This window comes from Haplochromis burtoni, unplaced genomic scaffold (genome assembly GCF_018398535.1).
Source record: "Haplochromis burtoni strain Fernald_Lab_line unplaced genomic scaffold, NCSU_Asbu1 Contig_1, whole genome shotgun sequence".
NCBI lineage: Eukaryota > Metazoa > Chordata > Actinopteri > Cichliformes > Cichlidae > Haplochromis > Haplochromis burtoni.
Window position 1 is genome coordinate 4245964 of NW_024582362.1, and position 20770 is coordinate 4266733.

Genomic DNA, 20770 nt, shown 5'->3' on the forward strand with positions numbered 1-20770 from the left:
GCTGCAGGGAAGTCAAATTAGCACTCTTACTACAGAGTCATGCTGTTATAATGCATTCACAAATGTCACTTGGCATTGTTTTGCTGAAATAAGCAAATTGAAAAAGACATTGTCTGAATGGAAGCATATGCTGCTCGCAGACCTGAATATATTGTTCAGGTCTGTGCTCAGTTTTTGCCTGTGCTACAACATAAAGTGCATTTTTAAAAGTATAAACATTTCACATCTCATTTTCCATATTTGACATATTGCCTATACAGAATTTTAATCCTTGAATTCTATCTTTACATTTTACACACAGGATTACATTTACTGGTTTTGGTAACAGTGTGAGAAAAGTTCATAAATCCTTGATTATAATTATCCGGTGTACCTGGTCACTGCAGCCTGCCAGCTGAGGGAGTGAAGGGTCTCCCTGCATCTGTAGGTGGGAATGTGTGGGAATGCCAGCCTGTCAATCAACAGGTAGATGCTGAGCCTGGAGAGAGCAGAGGCCACAGAACTGTGCCCTGATGCGCTGACGATGGCCTGGATACAATCCTGCAGCGCAGTGGGAAGGTGCACTGCCTTCAGCCACAAAACTTGTGTTTCTGACAGCTTTAAGTCGGGATGGAATCTGAGGGGAATAAAATGTTAATGGTTTAAAAATTTATATATTCCAAATTAAAGCGCATGACTACTGATGAGCTGGCAAGTTTATTGCTTAAGCAGCAGCCTCAGAATCACTAATGACTGCATTAACAGTCATATTTGATCACCAGTCTAGTGGGATGAGACATTTATGATTCATCAGAAGTTTTGAGAATTTCTTACAACTGATTAAAGCAGAGGTAGCCATGTTTTTTTCGAGTGTGGTAACAAAAAAAAAACAACAATATCTGAAGCTGATCGCTTTGATACATAGCTATACTTCACATAAACACTAAGTACAAAGAAGACACCCGTCTATTTTATTGACTAATCAATCTTAAACAAGTGCTGTTTTCCCCAGTCACAGCATTGTGTGAAATTCAGTTTAAGATGGACTAATCCATCCATGGTGTGCTTCAAACATCTGTGCTGTAATCAAGCTGGTTGAATTTGGGAGAGACACTCTCATTTGTTTGAATTAGGTCACATTAGAAGTAAATGAAGACAGATGAAACACAAGATGGCAAGGCTGAATCTAAAACTTCACCGCAATGCTCTACAACAGGGAATGTTTTAAAAGAGTGATATCTATAACTCAAAGCCTTTTCTCAAAAAAGAAAAAAAAAAAAATCCTGTCACAGAATTATTGCTCAGGTAAGTTTCTTTGGCAGTCTACTAGACTACTTTGCTTGACACAGAAACATTCATCTACCATGGTGTCCAATCTCTAATTTAATCCTAATTTTTAAACACAAAAAAAAGAACACACATGAAACGCATTAGTACAATGGCCACACCTAACATTTGCACATATACAGTTGGAAATATGAAGGAGCTTACTCGCTGACACCTCTAGCAATGCCACAAAGTTCCTGAAGGAGGTTATCTATCCCAGAATGCCACGCAGTGTTCCAGGCCACCTGTAGGGCTTGGCGGGCAGGGTTAAGAGTTTGGAGGTCAGACGAAGGCACCAGTACGCAGCAGTACGGACTAACAGCATGATGAGTTGCTGCCTGAAATGGAACGTTGTACCTTGAAGAAAGATTAAAAACAAAACTCTGAATATTGTCTGTCAAGTGTTTTAATGACAGGGAAGTAAAAAAAGTGGCAACGAAGCACAAGGCAATATTTAACACTGCTGCTGACCTCCAGAAGTTTATGAAGGTCTTACCTGCGTGTTACTGCCAATGGCAGGGAGAATGGTGTGACGCTCACTTCTGTGGTGGACGTGTCAGACCTGATGACAGAAAAAGAGCACTGCAGTATTAAAAGGATGAACATTAACGCATGCACAAATGGAAATTTAAAGAGAGGAAAATTATGCTCACCATAAGTCAGTGCTGGCGATCTCATCAAATAGCAGTAAACTCATCAGAACAGCAATCTCACTTCCATCGCTTTTGTTCTCCTTCAATATCAACGATGCTATAATGAAGACCAAAATAGGCAATTTACATAACAATGACATCCAGAACTTTATCACTTGAGTCCATAAGAAGATTACAGAAGTAATAGTGAAGTAGTAGTTTATATTGCAAGAATTTATTTGCGAAAATAAACTTGCAAACACTTTTCTTATTAAATGTAAGACTCCACTGAATTTAAAATGTGGTTATGTTTAAAACACTGCATATCTTTTGCATGAATAAATTTCAATAAAGCTCTATTTTCTGTCTAGACCTGACTAAAACCATTACGCAAATATACATAAAATCACTTGAATTAAATGTCTTTTAATTTATAAACCAAGTTACATTTTAGCTCAAATTTATGCAACAAATATTAGAGCTGCTGTATATATTACCAACTACTATTAAGACTAAGCTGTTAAAAGTGCACTGCTGCCGAGCCGAGCTCTGTGGCAACAAGTTGCATCATACTAATATGCTACTTACTACAGTGTGACAGCATGGTTAAAAGCTATGCATCAGTGGATGACTTGAGAATATGGCCCCGAGCTACTCGACACAATGTGTGTAGCTGTTATTTAATGAGTTGTCTTGTGAATGTACCCCTGAGCAGTGTGAGGAGCAGGAGCTGCCGCTGTGCCAGGCTGTGCCTCAGAGATGGATCAGCGTACACCAGCTTTCTCAGGATACATACACAAGGCTCCAGTAGACAATCAAACCTCTGGGGAAAACAGCAACATACTCACTCGGTGTTTAATTGCAAGGAAAACACAAACAAAGCCACACGCTGCCAGTCGGCCTCGCCTTGTTCTGCCTCTCACAAATGCACAGGATTTCTTTAGTGTCAGCTCGCATAAGCTATACCTAAATTCTGTGACTGTGAAGGTTGCAGGTAAGGGAGGTTGGGAACAAATACAAGTCATTCTCTGTAGCCCTGTTACTCCACATCCATGTAGCGAGACATGTTGGACGATTACCCTCGGCAGCTTCTGATTAAAAGCCTGGGAATGGTCAGCAGACTGCATCAACTACAGGCCAGAAATCACTGCTGACCGGGGCCTGTCTGACAATATTTATACACGCCATTTCATCCTTCTATCATCCACGGCTCAGTGGTTTTCCTGCATCCACACATGAACTCACGTGAACACATAAACATGGACATATACATAAACGAGACAACATGTGACTTTTTATATTTGGGTTATTGAGTTTCAGTAGTAACTGTTTCAGTAAGCATCTACAGTCTGTTTCTTCTATTTACCTTGTTGCCATTTACACACTCCATAATTACAGAAAGGACTTTATCTTTTATTCCAAGGTTCTTTAGTACTGGGTGCATTGCTGTGTCTAAAGGGAAAGAAAGAAAACCGTTCAATATATGTCAAAACACACACACACAGTAAAGTATTGGGAAACAACAAACACTGGTGCCCTTACTACAAATTGTAGTTTTAACACAGCGTTTTGCGTATCACAGACTTTTATAATTGATTTACATTTTAGTGAATGCAGTTTTTGCAAAGCTTTTTCTGGGAGTAATAAGACATTCAAATCATCAATTATCCAGATGTAAATTAACATCTCTAAATCCTTGTATTATCACATTCTAAAACTGGCCTGGATGTGCCACCAAAGTCAGTGTTTCCCAATAAAAAAATCATTTCAATAAAAATAAAAAGCATTTTTTTCTGAAGCGAAGCATTCTCACAGTGGAATAGCAGTGTATCTGAAAACCACCAGGGTTTTATTCATTACAAACCTAAGGAACAAGTTCTGTCATTTTGCAGGGAAGTTCCAACTTTTGAGAGCTGACAATAAGGAACTAAATCTGTCTAACTTTTGCAAAACATTATTTGCTGTTTGATAAGCTGAGGATTCATCTTTTCTATGAGCATTCGTTTCATTCCAGCTCAGTGTGACAGTTTCTGATGCTGTTTCGCTGCTCTCATCTGCTCTCAGTGGCACCATGCATGTGTCTTCCAAACTCCAATACATGTGTTTGTGTAACAGACACACACGGAGCAGAGGAGCTGATGACAATTTACCAAGTTACTGTAAGTAAAACTTGCAAAGAATAACATTTTATTCTGTGCAAATGGTCAGCTGACGATGACAGTTTTTTGAGATAATGTGGATTACTGAATATAGCTCATGCTTTTTCCCCCTCTCTCGCTTGAAAGAGCTGAATGTAGACAGTACATTTCCTTCTGTAAAATAATATACAGAAGGAAATGAATAACAATCTATTAGTTATTAATCTTTGGCTCTCTTCCACAGTGTGTCTCTTCCCTCACCCTCATCCGGTCGCAGATGGCCGATCCTCCCTGAGTCTGGTTCTAACTGAGGTTTCTTACTCTTAAAAGGGAGTTTTTCCTTCCCACTGTCACCAAGTGCTTGCTCTTGGGTCATCTAATTGTTTGGGTTTTCTCGATATCATTGAATTCTCTTCACCTTATAATATAATGCACCATGAGGTGACCGTTGTGATTCAGAGCTACATAAATAAAATTTTTAATTTTGCATTGAACTGTATAGCCAGAAAACTTGTTGTTGGGGCTCACAGATGTAGATTGGAGCAGGCATCCAAATGGTAAAGCAGCAATATTAGCACAATTCACATGTCAAATAAGACAAATCGGTGCATTAAATGTGTGAGTTATACATATGTGCAAAGTATATGTAGAGGGTGGAGCATAGCCTACACGAGTGATTGATGTCACTTGGCGTTCTTCTGTTGCTCTGCAATTTAGCTGCCAAAACACTAGTCAGCAGTGGAGTTTTCCTCCAGATGATTAAAAAAGATGGCATAAGAAGTAGCTGGAGTAGTAACTTAGGATTAAATGGCAGTAATGAACGGGCCAATCAAAGTCATCGTAACTACATGTTGACACAACTCACATTCCTAGAGTAGTGCACGTTAGATCATAGTTTAAGTTATGGCGTTGAGTTTTAAAAAGGTCGGCGATTAAGACATACCTATGATGCAAATTCAATGCAAGAGCACAAATCTTAAGCTACTTAAGACATGAAGGGATTACTATAATTGAAAAAAAAGAAGCTTCTAAATATGTAATTTTGAGGAAAAAGACAATGACAGAAGGATCTTAAAATATACTTTTACATATGTAGTCTAATCTAATATTAAGCAACTTGCAAAGGAAGGCTGATAAGTTGCTTTTACAAGCTTTAACCTGCCAGAACAAATATTTAACTTGGAAAAATATTAAAATCAGACAAAAGATGAGTTTATAATACTACTATAAATATAGCTTTTACAGATATCTCACCTTGTAGCACCACAGAAAGCTGTTCTGCAGCTGACCTTTTCAAGGTGATATCAACCATGTCTGAGTAGAGGATACTAAACAGCTTCTCAACAGATTCCACCTAAGACATAAAATAAACACATAGGTAAGCACTTACTTTTATTAGTGCACACATCAGTTTTGTGCTATGTATGCAGGATTATACCTTTAAAACAGACTTCTTGCTGGTATCAAGCGTGATGTCTAAAGGGTTTTTAAGGCAGAAGAGGTTGGGGAGCGAGGCAATCATTTGTTGATCCAGTTTTGGCCGGGCTGTATTTGAATCGTCGCTTCCAGTGAGGTGGGGCAGGAATTGCTGCACTGCTGCTATTCTCACACTGTTAATAATGAATAATGAAAGAATATAAGCAGGTGTGGTTAAGGACTTATAATTGCTGCAAAACAACCTAATTCATGCGGCGAAGCAAAAAAAAACAAAACAAAAAAACATTTACAGTTTGATTTTTCAAACAACAACTCAAGAAATAGCTGGCAGTGAAGGCGGCAGCTCTATTACTTGCTGCCAGAATTTACCAGGGCTTCTCTGGTGTTGATTTCCATTTCTATCAATATTCATAGATTGGGACCGGATGAGAAAGTGTTTTACACAGGCCTCGAAGAGCATTTGGTTGACATGACAAGCACCTGACAGCAACACAGAGGCCTAATATACCCACCACAAGTTGGAGAGTACATTTTCAGGCTCTTGAGTGTTTGTCTGGCTAACAAATAATCCCGAGAACCGACGTCAAAATCATCAAACAACTCCACGAAAGGAAAACGGAAAAAAGAAAAGAAACATGCCAGACATCCAAGTATACTCATCACAGGCACAAACACACACATTTCTGATATGCACACAATTCCGGGCAGGCACAAAATGCTCAAACGAGCACAGAGAGAAACAACAAGAAAGAGCAACAAAGGAAAGACCCAGAGAAGAGACTCACGCGGGATGCTTAGTGAAAAGGAGTCGCAGTGCCGCCTTTAGTTTGGCTGTACTTGGGAACACACTGTCTCTTGCCATGTCCGACATGTCACTTATCAGCAGGACGCAGTTTCCCAGTGACTCCTCGGTGCTGGCGTAACCCTGCCGCACACAGACACACAAACACACAAACACACACAATTCTCAAGACTGCCTTGGCAGACAATAAAGCAAACAATGGGGAATTCCAGCAAAGCGGTGCAAAAGTAAATAAAATATGCATCACTTTGATTACGGGTGGTTTCGTTTTGTCTCTTGTTGACATGGTGGGCCCATCTCTGAATGGCCTTCTTGAATTAAATCACACTTGACAGCCTAGTCAAAGCCTCATGTTTATTCATGAAGAATTTCCTGGCTTTCTGTTCCCTGGAACTGAACAATTAATAAAAAGTTTTTGTTTCTCTTCCCCCTCCACTCAAAAAGGAAACAATATAACAGAATATGTAAATGAGAAAATAACCAAATTTTTCTCACTGGCAGCTCAATGCACAGTCTTTGTGGTCCAAGAGTGCTAATATTGCACTTTTGATCATAGCTGTTCTCATTGTAGGCAACATACACCCATTCTTCCCTTCCATAAATATTGTTTAATAAGCTCCAATGAGATGTGCGCTTTATGAGCTCTGCAGTGCAAATAGTACTGAGCCTCTGAAGAGATTACAACACCTGTAATATGGGCATGACCGGGTAAAGTGCCTCATTGAATCTGTCCCAGGCTGATGCTGTCATCATCAATCGTCCCTTGAGCAGGAATAGCAGGATATCCTTGGCAAGAGCATTCACCTATAGATCACAGGTAAAGTGCTGAGTTCACAAAGGCATTGCTGATAAAACATCTACTAACAAGTACTCCATGTGACAACTTTGAAATGTCTAAATAATTACACAGGTTTAGCATGTAATGTCCAAACCCCCTCCACAAACCCCTCTGCTTTTAATCTCATGATTACCTGTGAGTGACTGTACTCCATTATCAGAATGAGCTCTCTCAAAGGTCTAAAACTTGAAAGGTATAAGTAGTACATTTACCTTTTGTGCCGAATCTTGGAGTCCAAAGGTGCTTATTTCATAGAGCACCCTGTGGTGGAGAAGGAAGCTAACTCCAGCACATGCCCCTGGTTCCTGACGTGTCGCATTCTGGATGCCAAGGCAGTCCTAGGGGTATATGTAATCACACCAGAGCACATCATAAATTATCACTATTCTCACTTGTGCTCGCATATAAGAGTTTCAATTCACTTTAAATGCAGAAACTCACTCTAGTCAGTAATTGGCAAAATGAAAAGAAAGACTGATTTCAAATGTCAAGTGGGTTTTTTATAGTGGCCTGTCAAAGAGCCGTGACTCATCCATCTTCATCCCACTTATTTACATATGGGTGCCCCACTAAACAGGCTCACATTAAGGCTATATCACACTCATATATTTTAACCATGACCCTCCGCACTCATCCAAACAATGACTGTCTATATAAGATGGCTTGCTCTAACCTTGACCAGGTTTAAAGTGCATTCATATGTTTCTGTCTTGACGGGCAGTAAAGGATGGGCCAGCAGCTTGAGGAGGAGTTTCTGGCTCTCCGTTTGGAGGAGGGGACTGGGCTGTTCAAACTTCCACCTATAAGAAGATAATCAAATGGATTTTAACTAACTTCATTAGCCAAAGAAAAAAGTCATTACTATGACTGACTTCAGATCTGATGTCTTACAGATAAGAGCAAATGTGAACACATTCTTTGATGATAGGCAAGTGATGGTGAAATGGAAGGCCATCTATGGCTTGGTCTGCCAGCTCCACTAACTCCAGCCAATTCTTCTCCCCCTTGAGAAAAAAAAAATACAATGTTTAATTAACAGTCAAGTAGTGATGAGATACAGTCTGAAAAGACTTCACTATAGTCATATATAATCATATACTTTGTTCAGGGATAACATTATGACCACCTGCCTAACACTGTATTGGTCCCCATTTTGCTGCTAAAACGGCTCTGACCCATTGAGGCATGGACTCCGCTAGACCTCTGAAGGTGTGTTGTGGAATCTGGCACCAGGTCTGATCCACTTCCATGGATCAGACGTCTTTGTCTAGCACATCCCACAGAGGTTTGATTGGCATCTGCACAATTTTTAGGTCAAGTCAACATCTCGAACGTGTTGTTGTGTTTCTAAAACTATTCCCGAACCGTTTTTGTTTTGTAACAGGGTGCACCATCCTGCAGAAAGAGGCCTATGGGAATATGGGGTAACACCATTTTCACGAAAGGCTATACGTTGTCTGGACCTGAGGTAGGTGGTGCATTTAGAAGTAACTTTCACATGGTTGCCAGGACACGAGGTTTTCGTAGCAGTATACTGCCCAAACCATGACACTGCCTCCATCGGCTTGCCTTCTTCTCATAGTGTATTCTGGTGCCAGGTGTTCCCCAGGCACATCCTAAGATGCACCCGGCCAGCCATGTGACGGGAAAGAAAATGTGATTCATCAAACCAGCCAATCTTCTTGAACTGCTCCAGCCTTTGCTCCCCACGTGCATCAATGAGCCGTGGCCACCCATGACCTTGTCCCTGGTTCAGCACTATTCTTCGTTGGACGACTTTTGATAGACACTGACCACTGCAGACTGGACACAGAGATATATAGCTACAGTTTTGGAGATGCTCTGACGTGTTGCCTTGCCATCACAATTTGATCCTTATACTCAAATCCCTACGCTTGCCCATTTTTCCTGCTTCTAATACATCACCTTTGAGATAATCACGTTTACTCACGTCACCTGTCAGTTGTCATATTGTTATGCCTGATCAGTGTGTAGTGTATCCATATATATATACGTATAAAGGATGCCTAGCATTTGTATTTGATGTGGTGATTATACCTCCGCTTGTGCTTCCCTGAGAAAGATGCAAGTGGATTCCATCCAGAGGGCAGCTCGGGTCACCCTCCTGTAGATTTCATGGCTGTCCGAGTTCACCTGCTCCAAGTAGGCCACTGCTGTCTCTTGCATGCTGGGTAACAAACTTCCCAATGATGTGTCCAAGCATAAGTGGAAAAGAGCTGTTGCAGTGTTTTCTGGGAGATTGTCACTAGCCTGTGTGATGTTCATAGAATGATTAACTTTCAAATGGAAAACAGTAACTGAATCAAAGTGATTCTGTCACACAAGCACACACACCTTCTCGGGTGGGAGGATGGTCTGTAGGAGTTTAATGGTAAATATGGCAGCGCCTATGTAGGCTATTCTATGGTGAACCTGAGAATTGTTGGGAATATCCACTGAACAGCTGTGGTGATAGCTCAGTATATCCCCCAGTAGCTCCATGCAGGTTTGCAGCTTCTCTTTCTAAAATAAACACAAGCAAAAATGTAGACAAACACACACACTGCCACACAAACGCACCAATACGTGCACATGTACTCGCACTGTGTGAATGTTCACACACACTCAAGACACAGCTTCTGGCTGCGAGCCAAGAGAAAAATTGTTCGTTCCAGGGGTTAGGAATTGAATGTAATCAGATTTCAGGGTTATTTTGGGACGAGATACAGATCCACCCTATCTCTGTATGAATAAATTGGAACAATCTATTCTCAGCCACTTTGTTCTGGGTGTAAAAATTGTTCAATGGAAGATGAACACCAGCAGGGGGCAGTACATGCCCTCTGCATTGCTGAGGCGGGCATGAACAGTTTGGTCCATTCCCACAGGAAAAACCTAGAGGTTTGGCACACAAAAGCTGCTCTCCACATAAAGATGACAAAATAGTTCTCAGGCTGCAAGGCTCTGGGCATGTATTAAACAGCAGAGGGCCACAGGGGCCTGGACTTGACAAGTGTGTAAATCCCCCTGCAGAGGAACATACCCTTTAAAACAGCCATGCAAGATAACAAATGATTCTGCATGGTAAAAAAAAAAATACACCTGTTTAACACAATCTATTGTGCGGACTTTATGCATGTAATAAATGAAGACATTTACTAGCCCTGCAATTCTGTGCTGGGATAAACCCAAGGGTACAGATGGGAAGTTTGCATGTATGCAAGAAGTGCTTTATAACCAGCAGAAAGCCTCTGTAACCTTTATATAACACATAACGCTCAATCACGTGCCCGCAGTTCTCCTTGACAGTCGAGTACCGTATGCCTGTGTGTCTGTGGCAAATTGTCTGGTGGCCAAGTCAGTTCCCCTTTTCACTGAAGTGTCTATTCATCTACATAAGAGGCTGTCATGAGTTGTGTTGACTTGCCAGCTCCATCCCCGCCAGGCTGCGATCGTCCCAGACCAGCTCACAAACGCTGTCCCCAAGCAGGAGGACAGCGTCACACAGCAGCTCCAGAACGCGATGGAAAGCATGCAAACCTTCTGAGAAACGGCAGAGTGAGAGAGAAAACAAAGCAAGAGCGGAAGAAATGTTTTGACGTGATCAAATAACAATGGAGAGAATCCAGTCAATGTAGAGAAACAGGTGAGGGAATCTTAAGTTCAAAAAATTAAAAAAAACAAACAATTGAGACTGAGATTATTGATTAATGGCTTAAAAAAATAGTTTTACCACTCATGTTTGACCAAATAAGATCATTTGAAAAAGACAAGCATACTGACACTTACCTGTCTTAAGCAGTGGTATGGCACACTCCATAGAGGCAACAGTAAACTGAGCCAAAGTGAGCTGCCGCAACTGCAACTCCAACACATCTTCTACACCCAGATCAGGAAGCTCCACATGGGCCACATCTGCAGGTGAATGGGCCATCTGTCTGGGGGCCTGGACTGCTCCTCCACTTCTGTGTGAGCTGCCACTGGATGAATTGCACACAGACGGAAAGACAACTGTAAATTTGTGATCTGTTCTTGGACCATTCAAATGCAAGGAGTGACGTATCCGCTGTATAGGGATGGAACATAAAAATGAATATGCCATCACATGAATCAAACCTGATTTTTAAACACTACAGACCGGCCGCTAGAGGGCTCCTAGTGTTTTCATATTTAGAAGAACATCCTTCACAGTCTTTCTTTTCTTTCACACTGCTTTATCGTCTTGTGTGGGCTGCTGGCGTCACTAGTGATTTTGTCATTATCAAAGCCGCAGAAAACCCTACTGTGCACAAATTCTCAAAGAAATGTAAGACTCACTTCTTAAGCCTAATGAAAAGAATCGAAAATGTTGAATCACGTCAAGAATATCATTTCTACAAGCAAGGTAGAATGACTAACGTAATACCACGCACGCCTCAGAAGTGTGACAAAAAGCTAAAGGGAGTCTCTACTCTAGGAGCCAATATGATTACTAACATCTATGCAAACAATACCTTAAACAAGAAAAGATACACAAAAAGAGACACATTTTTATTGTTTTTTTTAAGTATATATTTCAAACATACAGTCATGTCGATTTCATACACGTACCTATTAGAAGCTGCGTCTCCATCTTGACCATCTCCTCTGGCTCTCTGGCTTGTGCGTCCCACTAAAGAAGGCCGGGGAGAGCACTCGGACCCAGGAGAGGAGGCCCCCGAACGCTGGGTCCCCAGAACCTCCTGGGTGTAGGAGAAGGACGAGTTCTGAGAAACTGGATCTACGCACCCACAAATAAATAAAACAAATAAGTTAAATGCTTTGATATTTGTTAGACATTGATTTGTGAATATAAAAATTAGGAATTCACGTTGTGGAAGCAATATGTTCTAGATCAGTTTTAGACTTGAGTTACAAGAAAAATACAGCTGATTAACAGAGGTGATAGATACCAGGTAGTGATTTACTGATTATAAGCATGCAAAAATAGCTGAAAAATCACCACATAGATGACAGTGGAAGATACTGATATCATTATTTAAAAACAAGTAAAAAGGGCACGCTACCTTGTTTCGCAGAGTAGAAGCTTGGGTCTTGATGAAAGCGCAGCCGCCTTCTTAATCCCACACAAAGCTGCCGGAGACAGGAAAGAGCCGACAAGTAGATGTAGCCTGACTCCTCTTTACCTGGACCCAGCCTCAATAGGGACAGAAGGCTCTGCAAATGGAACGGGACATTAACGGCATAACAGATTACATTACTGCTAAGGTGTTCAGTGGATGAACACCTTGTAATATCCAATAAAAGTTTATTGCAAATGTGTAAAAACTGCATATTAGTCAATTTACAAAGCTACGCCGAGACAAACACACTGTATACCAGACTTAAAGTCAAGACTGACAGAAAAGCCGTAATAAAGTTCACTGGATAAAAAGGGCAAATGGAATTGAATTATTGAAGCAGCAATTTGTTCAGAGTTCAGATTCCCTGCCCTCTGAAGCTAATGATGTCATGTATCTAAATTCAAGCCTTTTAATTTTGCTTAATGGCTGCAGAAGCTCGAAAGAGGACCAAGTAAAGCCACAAGAAGTACTTTTCTGTAATCATTTCTTTTTTGGTGATGACACTGCTGGGTGACAGTATGTTAATGCTACCGTGAGACCGATGTAATTTAATGCACCACTTTATTAGCAAAATAGTAATGTTCACTGTGGCTCATCAGGGCAAAATGATGTCTCCCTCAAAACTCTTTTTATGCCAGTGAAACAAAGAGCTCACAGAACTGATGTGCTTTGTTACCAAGATGACAGTGGGGAGATACATCACACGGTGTTGCTCGCTTTAAAAGGAATGGAGACGGAGTATGTATAACTGTACAAAGTGGAAACTCATTGCAGACTTGAGTATTACGACCCCATGGATCAGCTGCCAGCAGAAGCCAGCAAGGGCCATCGAGGGCGACAACTGTTCAAAGGCTGTGCCCGACAGCGTCCTGTTATACAGAAACTCTGCTGCTCAAGGAGGCCTTTGAGGGAAGAAGCAAAATGTTCTACCAAGGACTTTCACACCTTGCAAGAGGTACATCATGACAAAACTACATCCTAGCAGCAATCTAGTACCTGCTCAACCAAAGTAAGCCTTCGGGAGCCTCACAGCCTCCTACAAGATCAGGGACGCAGAATTATAAATGGATGCTTTGTTCAAGGACACCATTTGACAGGTTATTATTTTGACAGTGGTTGGAGTGACCATCCTATAAATCCGCTATGAGCTGGTCACGCTAGCCACTCAAAACAGCGCACTGCATCTAATCGATGTGAATACCATTTGGCTAGAAAATAAAACCAGACTCTGATTTTTTGATTGGCATCTTCAACTTTGTTTCTTAGGAAACCAACAGTGAATAAAGCATTTTCAAACCAAGCGAGAGCAGCGTTTGTATTCAGTACAGAGATCGTTTCTGAACATAAGCACTACACATGATGGTTGCTAAAAATCATAGAGTCTATAAAATAAAAACAGTGAGAGCTCTTCTAATGCCCTGATAATTAAATAATGGAAATTGCAATCACTACAGCATTGTCTCTTTCTGGTCGAGTGTGAACATTCTCTTTATATAAAAAAATAAAAAACAAAACAAACAAACAAAAAAACTACAAACCCCCCAGCATAAATGTAGAGACAATAGACATGTGTACACAATAACAGTGAAAAAACACCCAGATTCAATACCTTTACAATGCCCGGCCTTTGCAGAAAGATCTCAGCAGGAAAGTCTTGCATAATGACATCACACAGAAGTTCACAAGTCGTTCGCACTAGGTTGGGATTGCTGCTCCCCAAGGAACTGTTTCAAAAGAACCACAACAGAGTTATTTTTAGTCTCACACCCTTGTGGAGTTGATTAATACAAAGAATTTCAGCAGTAAAGAACAACATAAATACTATGCAATGTATAGAACTGGGCATCAAATAAAAACAGGTTTGAATTCAGAAATGGTTGAAAAACAAAGCTAATTATAATACAATTAAACTGGGTGAAAAGTGTAATATGCTACTACTTAAAGACATGCATTTGTCTCTTACTTCTCATTGGAAGAAAGTATGTGCCTGTCTGTGTTTGTCAAAGTCAGCCATGGAAACACAGAAAACTTCAGACATCTCACAGATTCGTGCTCTATATAACACAGAGGGATAAAGCATGAGTCCTTTAAGGAAACAAAAATATCATGCATAAAACATTAGAGAAAGATTTTTTTCAAGCAAAAGGTACCTGCTATCTTGTGAGGCGGTATATCCATATTATTTGGCATGCTCTTGTGGAAATAACCCATTTTAGGCAAACCCTCTTGAGCTGAAACAACAGAGACACGAGACTTGTAGCTGGGATAACATCTCCGTACAAGAAAGTTTAAAGCAGTTTGGTAATATAGACCATTTCAACCAAACTGCCTCTAATATCATGTTGTGAAAATTTAGTATTTTATGAATGACAGATGCTAAAGTTAAACAAATAATTGGCCTAACATTGAACACCTTTTGAAGATGTACTACGTGGTCCATGTGAATAGACAACTACTCGACTTGGGAGGAGTTCTGGTAGGTGGAACAGCTGGTCCAGGGTTCCATCAATGACAGCTCGCAGGCTGGGCTCCACGTTAGGAGACAGTTGGGTGAGAAAGTCCACCGCCCCAACGTCTCGCAGCATCTGGGCTGCACTTGGATGCTCCAAGACACAATAGTGCATAATCAGAAAACTGGAAATTATATGTCTTGGTTTGATATTGTGTAAATTTTATACAGGTGACATAAGGTTTTGGAATCATGCGGTGAAAATCAGAACAAAAGTAAATCCTTCATTAATTATGCATTTTAAGCCTGGTTAGCTTTTGGAAAACGAAAGAAATACTGAAGCTAAGGCCAAAATTACATTTAAAGTTCACGAGTGTAATTTGCCATCTGGCAGACTGCTCTTCTCTACCTACAATTCTTGATTTATTCACCTTGCGTTGCATCTATTATCAGTATACTTCTTATCTACCTTTGATAAGGTTAAAAGCAATTCAAGGGCCTCTTCCTTCATTGGCACCTCGGGGAAATTGAACCACTCCAGAAGATACACAAACAGCATCTTCTCCTGGACAATATCATGGACGGAAATCAGGGAAAGATCCAGCTTGCATAAGATGCTCTTCAATGCTCGCACTCTTATCTCCACCAGAGAGTGACCTGAAAGTTATGAGAAATCAAAAATATTAAACAGGGGAAAAATTGGAGCAGAGTTAGCAAAGGCAGCTAAGGTTCCCTGACTCGGGGTTCCTTTACAAAGTTAAACAGTTTCATGATAATTTAAGTGCTGTTATTCCAAACAATGACAGCCACATATAAAAGTTGAGAGAGAGCTGCTATTGTTAGCGGCTAACGGGTTTTGTCATCATTAGTTAAAGTAAGCTATAGTCAGCTTCTTGCGCGGTATTTTCCTAGCTAACAGTTCAACTCACCCATTTTCCTTATAATGGAAGATAAATCCATGCTCGGTGTCAAGTTATGATAAGTTCTCCTGTGTTAAAGTTAAGTAAAAGCTTCGACCGAGGTTTGTACATCTGCTGAGCTGTTGTTCGCCAGCGTCATGTCAACAACGTCTGTTTTCAACTACCGCGCCAGCGTCACTCCACTTCCTGTGCAGGTCAGGACCGGGTGCGTTTACTTGAAGCAACGGTGTAGGAAAACTGATACACTGCAGAATTAAAGCTCTATTTTATTTTACATTAACACAAGTTACCTTGGAGGAAATATTTCAACTAACTTAAAGTAAAATATTCGTATATCACATAATCATAATATAACATAATAACATTTTCATTCATTTAAAATAAATACGCCACTAAAGGGTCAAAAGAATCCCGAGGGACCATAAATTATCAGCAGCTGCAAAAAAATAAATAAACACCTTAAAAAGTAATAAGAATAAATCGACCTGAGACAAACAGTGTGTCTTTTAACTGTATAGAAAGTAGACTTACATTCAGACAGTGACAAAAAAGTTAAAGTTTATTTATAATGAAAAGGGTAAGAATTAATGTATTGAAGCAAGGGTTTGTTGAAAGTTGATATTCCCTGGCCTTTGAAGATAGTGGTATCATGTTTCTAACAAGCCCCAGTGGTCATACGTGGCAGGGATCCATCTATTTTTCTTTATAGTAGTGAAACTTGCGGTGTTATGGTTATAGTCAGAATTTTACATACATTCATCATGGCCATGAATGTCAAAATAATGTTGGTCTTTTAATGATTTCTTTGAACTGTTCTTTTTCCAGGGTGAAATTATTCCACAGCATACATATTTGATAGCTTTAAACAACAAGAATTGAGTGGACAAGTTTGAATTTATTTTGAATTTTTTCTCATTCAAACTGGGTCAGTAGTAGACATACAGGCTCAAATATATACACAATAAATACATTCACTTAAACCTTTTAATAAGTTGTAATAAGTTGTGCTAACTTCTCATTAGTGATCAAGCATGACTGAAATTTGCAGTTGCATACACAGACAGGACAAATGTCTTCTAGAGAAGTGTTTTATGCTTAGATGAGACAAAGATTGAGCCACAGTAGCAAGAGGCTTTCAAACTTACAAGCACTGTACCAAATGTCAAACTCGGTGGTGTTAGCATCATGCTCTCGGCTCTGGTACATTGCACAAAATGAATAAAATAATGAAGGACGGGCACTGTCTCTAAATTCTTCAACTTCACATCAGTTCAGCAGCTAGATGGTTGAAACTTGGATATTGTTGGGTGTTCCAACAGGACAATGATCCCAAACGCACTTCAGAACTGGTTTTGGAATGGATAAAGCAGGCTAAAATTAAGCTTTTGGAGTGGACTTTCCAAAACCCCAATCTCAACCTCCTATTGAAAATTTGTGGAATATGCTTAAAAGGGTACCAGGAAATCAACTAATATAAATGAACTTTACCAATTCTACTAACAAGAGCAGTCGAATATAAAACCAGAATTAGACCAGAAGTTGGTTAAAAGCTATCAAAAGCATCTGGTCGAGGTGCAACTTGTTAAGGGACATTTAGCAAAATATCAGATGGGATGTATGTATATATTTGAGCCTGTATGTATATTTTGATCAGTGTGGATTAGAGAAAATCCTAAATAAATTCAAACTAAAAGCTGAAACCTGCCATGAAATTCAAGCCTATGGCGAGTTGAGATACATTTCTAACCACAACTGTATTTTGCCCTCCCCTCTAATCTTACCAACACTGATAACAAAAGTCCTGAAACCATTTTAGTAGAGGGACCTGAGACCTGCTTAGGAGATGCATGCACTGTAAATCACAGGCGATCAACAAATGTCTGTCTCTTGTCGGCATCTTGTTTGTCATGACCCATGTGATGTGCAGTTTGGTTACAGACCACTCTCATTTGATGTTTTGAAAGTTTCCACAAACACCCTGAAGCAATTTCTCTTTCTAGCATCAGCAGTGTTTTAAGGCATCTCTCAAAAACTCTGAAAGGCTGTTGCATTGCTGACATACTGAATAAATTAAATCTTAACAGCATCTATGTTATCCTGTCATTAAACACAGATGCTCTCAAAAATCAAAGTTGATGTGATTCACCTCTTAACACGACTACAGGTGTAAATTATTTTCATATTCCAGCTGTAGAAGCTCTCACACTCGAGATGGGACGTGGATGTGATCCGCAGACAGGGTGATAATTAACAGACTTCGCAAATGATAATTTGATATCCTAATAATATAATCACACAGCTTTTGCAAATTCCAGGAGGATTTAAACCCATAATTAATTTAGCCAGATACTATAGGGCATGTTTTACTATCATATTAATGCATTAAGCATTAAAATGGATATAAAGTCTAATCCAAGACTCTTTTTAAAAATTTCATCACATATAGATTCTTCTCAGCTTGCTTCAAATGTATATACAACATTTTATTCCATCACAGTCTTTGCCAACATCAAATACAGCTTTATTGCTCCAGAGAGCCACGTATGAAACATACCACAAAGTAAGCCAGATATTCTAATCTAAGGTGATGTTTCATAGCTGTACTATTAAATGCAAAATCCTATTTTTATACATCTATTCAATTTTGAATGCATTTGTTGTTGTTGAGAACCTTTGCATCTTGACCAGAATTGAAAACAATGCTTTGTGGGTTGGAACAGAGCTTGTCTGCACAACATGAGTCATATTGATGGGCTTGCCAGAGGGTCCATTGACCTGTGGAGGTTAAAAAATTTATTCCAGTTCTCTCAGCCTCTGATATAGTACACAGGACAGAGTTTTTATGAATGTTTCTGACATTCTACAGATGTACAATGAGAATACAAAGTGAGAATTCTGACATCCGAGCAGCTGAGGAGGTCTTCTTTTACCTGGAAGAAAAATACATTGCCCTAGGTCAGACTAGGAGTTTTCAGTAGCTGTTGAGTATTCACCAAAGAGTACATCACTTCATTGTTTGACAACCACGCTGTGTCTTGGATCACTTGTTAACACCAGCTCCAGACAGGAAAGAAAACAGAAAAACAGAATAATTGAAAACATGGGGTAAGGTGAAAACATGGTGTTATTCATTATCCCGTTTGTTTGTCATGAACTCTGTTTTCCCCTCTGATATTTACACAAAATCTCCCTATTTGGTGTTTTGTACTCCCATCTTTTAATTTATATTTAACACTCATCCTGATGACATATTTAACCCTCCTGATATTTCAACCATAAGAAACAATCATAATAGCAAAATAATAATTATAGGAAAATTAATTTCTTCTCAGAGCATTATTACTTAAGTAATAAATGTCATCTAAAGAAGAAAAAGCAGGTTATTGTTAGTATTATTGCACAGTTGCAAATCTGTACTTTTCTTTAGTGCAAATTGGTGCTTTTATCCAGAGCACAATCCACATTAATACTTAAAAGTTTATTTACCATCCTTTCGCTCTGGTATCCCTGAAATTTCAGTCATTTTAAGTAAACATTATTTGTGCTGGATTTATATGATGAAACATACTGGGCTTGTAAATCAATGAAATGGGCACACAATAAACACAAGCAGCCCAGTGATGTCATCTCTGTCTGTGTCTGGCCTGGGGCCTCCTCTTGGTAGTTTATGGCTAATATACCTAACGTAGGAGGTGTCCAGGAAGCACCCTGGTCAGATGCTTGTACCACCTCAGGTGCTCTTCCTCACCCTTGAGACTGAGTAGCAGTTCTACTCAGAGCCCCTCCTGATTGGCCAAGCTCCTCACCATATCTCTACAGGTAAGCCCAGACACCCTTTGGAGGAAACTCATTTCCGTTGCTGGTATCCACCTTCTTATTCTTTCAATCACTACCACAGCTCGTGACCAGAGTGTAGACTGATTTGTAAATCGACAGCTTCACTTTCTCACTCAGCTCTCTTTTTACCACAACATACCAGTATAGTGTCTGCATCACTACTGATACAAAACCAATCTGTCTGTCCATCACTTGTGAACAAGACCCTGAGATACTTGAACTTCTCTACTTGGGTCAGCAACTCATCCCTGACCCAGAGTGGGTAAGGCCCCATTTTCCAGCTGAGAACCACAGCTTCAGAATTAGTCTGAAGCTATGGTTCTAATTCTCATCCCAGATGCTTCTCACTCAGCTGCAAGCCACCCCAGTGTGAGATGGAGGTCACTCCCTGATAAAGCCAAGAGAATCACAGTCATCTTCAAAAAAGCAGAGATGAGATCCAGAATCCAACACCATCCATCCTCCTAGAATTTCTGTCCATAAAAGGCATGAGCAGAATCTTTGACAGAGGGCAGCCCAATCAGACAGCAGTACCCACCAGGAATGAGTCAGAAACTTTCCTGGAAATGCAAACCAAGATTTCACTACATTTGTATAGCAACCAGAAAAAAATTAGCACCAACTGAAGCTGTAAACACACACTACAGGCAGTTATAGCACACAATCTGTCTCATTCTAAGCTCAGGGCTTGCCTTTCAGCCTTCCTATCTTTGTTTTGAGACCAAAGGTAATACCTTTTTCAAGCAGATTTTCCATATTGCCAGACAGTCATGTCAGCAGGTGTAGTTTCGGATTAAGGCTTGCAACGCAGCAGTATCAAGTCTCCTTTTCATGTGTGCATGACCAGGGAACACCCCATCTGTTTCGAGTAATGAGCCCTTTCAAAACCAGTTGTAATGTCTGTTTGGGATCACTGTCCTATTGGAACACCCGACTGTGCCCACGTTTCAACTGTCTAGCTGTTTACTTGAGATGAAGTTGTAGAATTTGGAAGTACCCTCCTTCATTATTTCATCCACTTTGTACAATGTAACAATGGTGGCAAACAGCCTTAGAGCATGACGCTACTACCACCATGCTTGACAGTTCATACAGTGTTCTTAGGTTCTTAGGTTGCTTGCCATTGACGCCAAATAGATCAATCTTTGCCTCATTTGACCATAAAACCTTTCACAGGAAGGCATTTGGCTCGTCCACATGGATAGCTAAAACTTCCAGTCATGCTCAAATTTGAAGGTGTTGATTTTGTAACGGAGCGGTATCTGCTCTCCTTTTCATGTGTGGCATGAAAAAGAGAGCAGCACACTCCA

The 20770-nt window shown here is 40.1% G+C and overlaps 1 protein-coding gene across 2 annotated transcripts in view; it reads right to left on the reverse strand.

Moving 5' to 3' along the window:
* The window catches only part of rttn (rotatin), a 34053-nt gene extending 18253 nt beyond the window's left edge, over nt 1-15800 (reverse strand). For both annotated transcript variants that reach the window (XM_042226568.1, XM_042226590.1), the window contains exons 1-25: nt 15633-15800; nt 15173-15360; nt 14668-14857; nt 14405-14485; nt 14218-14308; nt 13864-13978; nt 12198-12348; nt 11743-11911; nt 10942-11132; nt 10580-10695; nt 9508-9675; nt 9211-9423; nt 8044-8156; nt 7826-7952; nt 7365-7490; nt 7002-7118; nt 6298-6437; nt 5514-5685; nt 5330-5429; nt 3304-3389; nt 2643-2760; nt 1959-2055; nt 1802-1867; nt 1471-1662; nt 374-616 (exon numbers count right to left, since the gene is read on the reverse strand). In XM_042226568.1, the coding sequence (XP_042082502.1) occupies nt 374-616; nt 1471-1662; nt 1802-1867; nt 1959-2055; nt 2643-2760; nt 3304-3389; nt 5330-5429; nt 5514-5685; nt 6298-6437; nt 7002-7118; nt 7365-7490; nt 7826-7952; nt 8044-8156; nt 9211-9423; nt 9508-9675; nt 10580-10695; nt 10942-11132; nt 11743-11911; nt 12198-12348; nt 13864-13978; nt 14218-14308; nt 14405-14485; nt 14668-14857; nt 15173-15360; nt 15633-15663 (3401 nt within the window). In that variant the 5' untranslated portion in view covers nt 15664-15800. The remainder of the gene's footprint in view (nt 1-373; nt 617-1470; nt 1663-1801; nt 1868-1958; nt 2056-2642; nt 2761-3303; nt 3390-5329; nt 5430-5513; nt 5686-6297; nt 6438-7001; nt 7119-7364; nt 7491-7825; nt 7953-8043; nt 8157-9210; nt 9424-9507; nt 9676-10579; nt 10696-10941; nt 11133-11742; nt 11912-12197; nt 12349-13863; nt 13979-14217; nt 14309-14404; nt 14486-14667; nt 14858-15172; nt 15361-15632) is intronic.
* Between the last annotated feature and the right edge of the window lie 4970 nt (nt 15801-20770).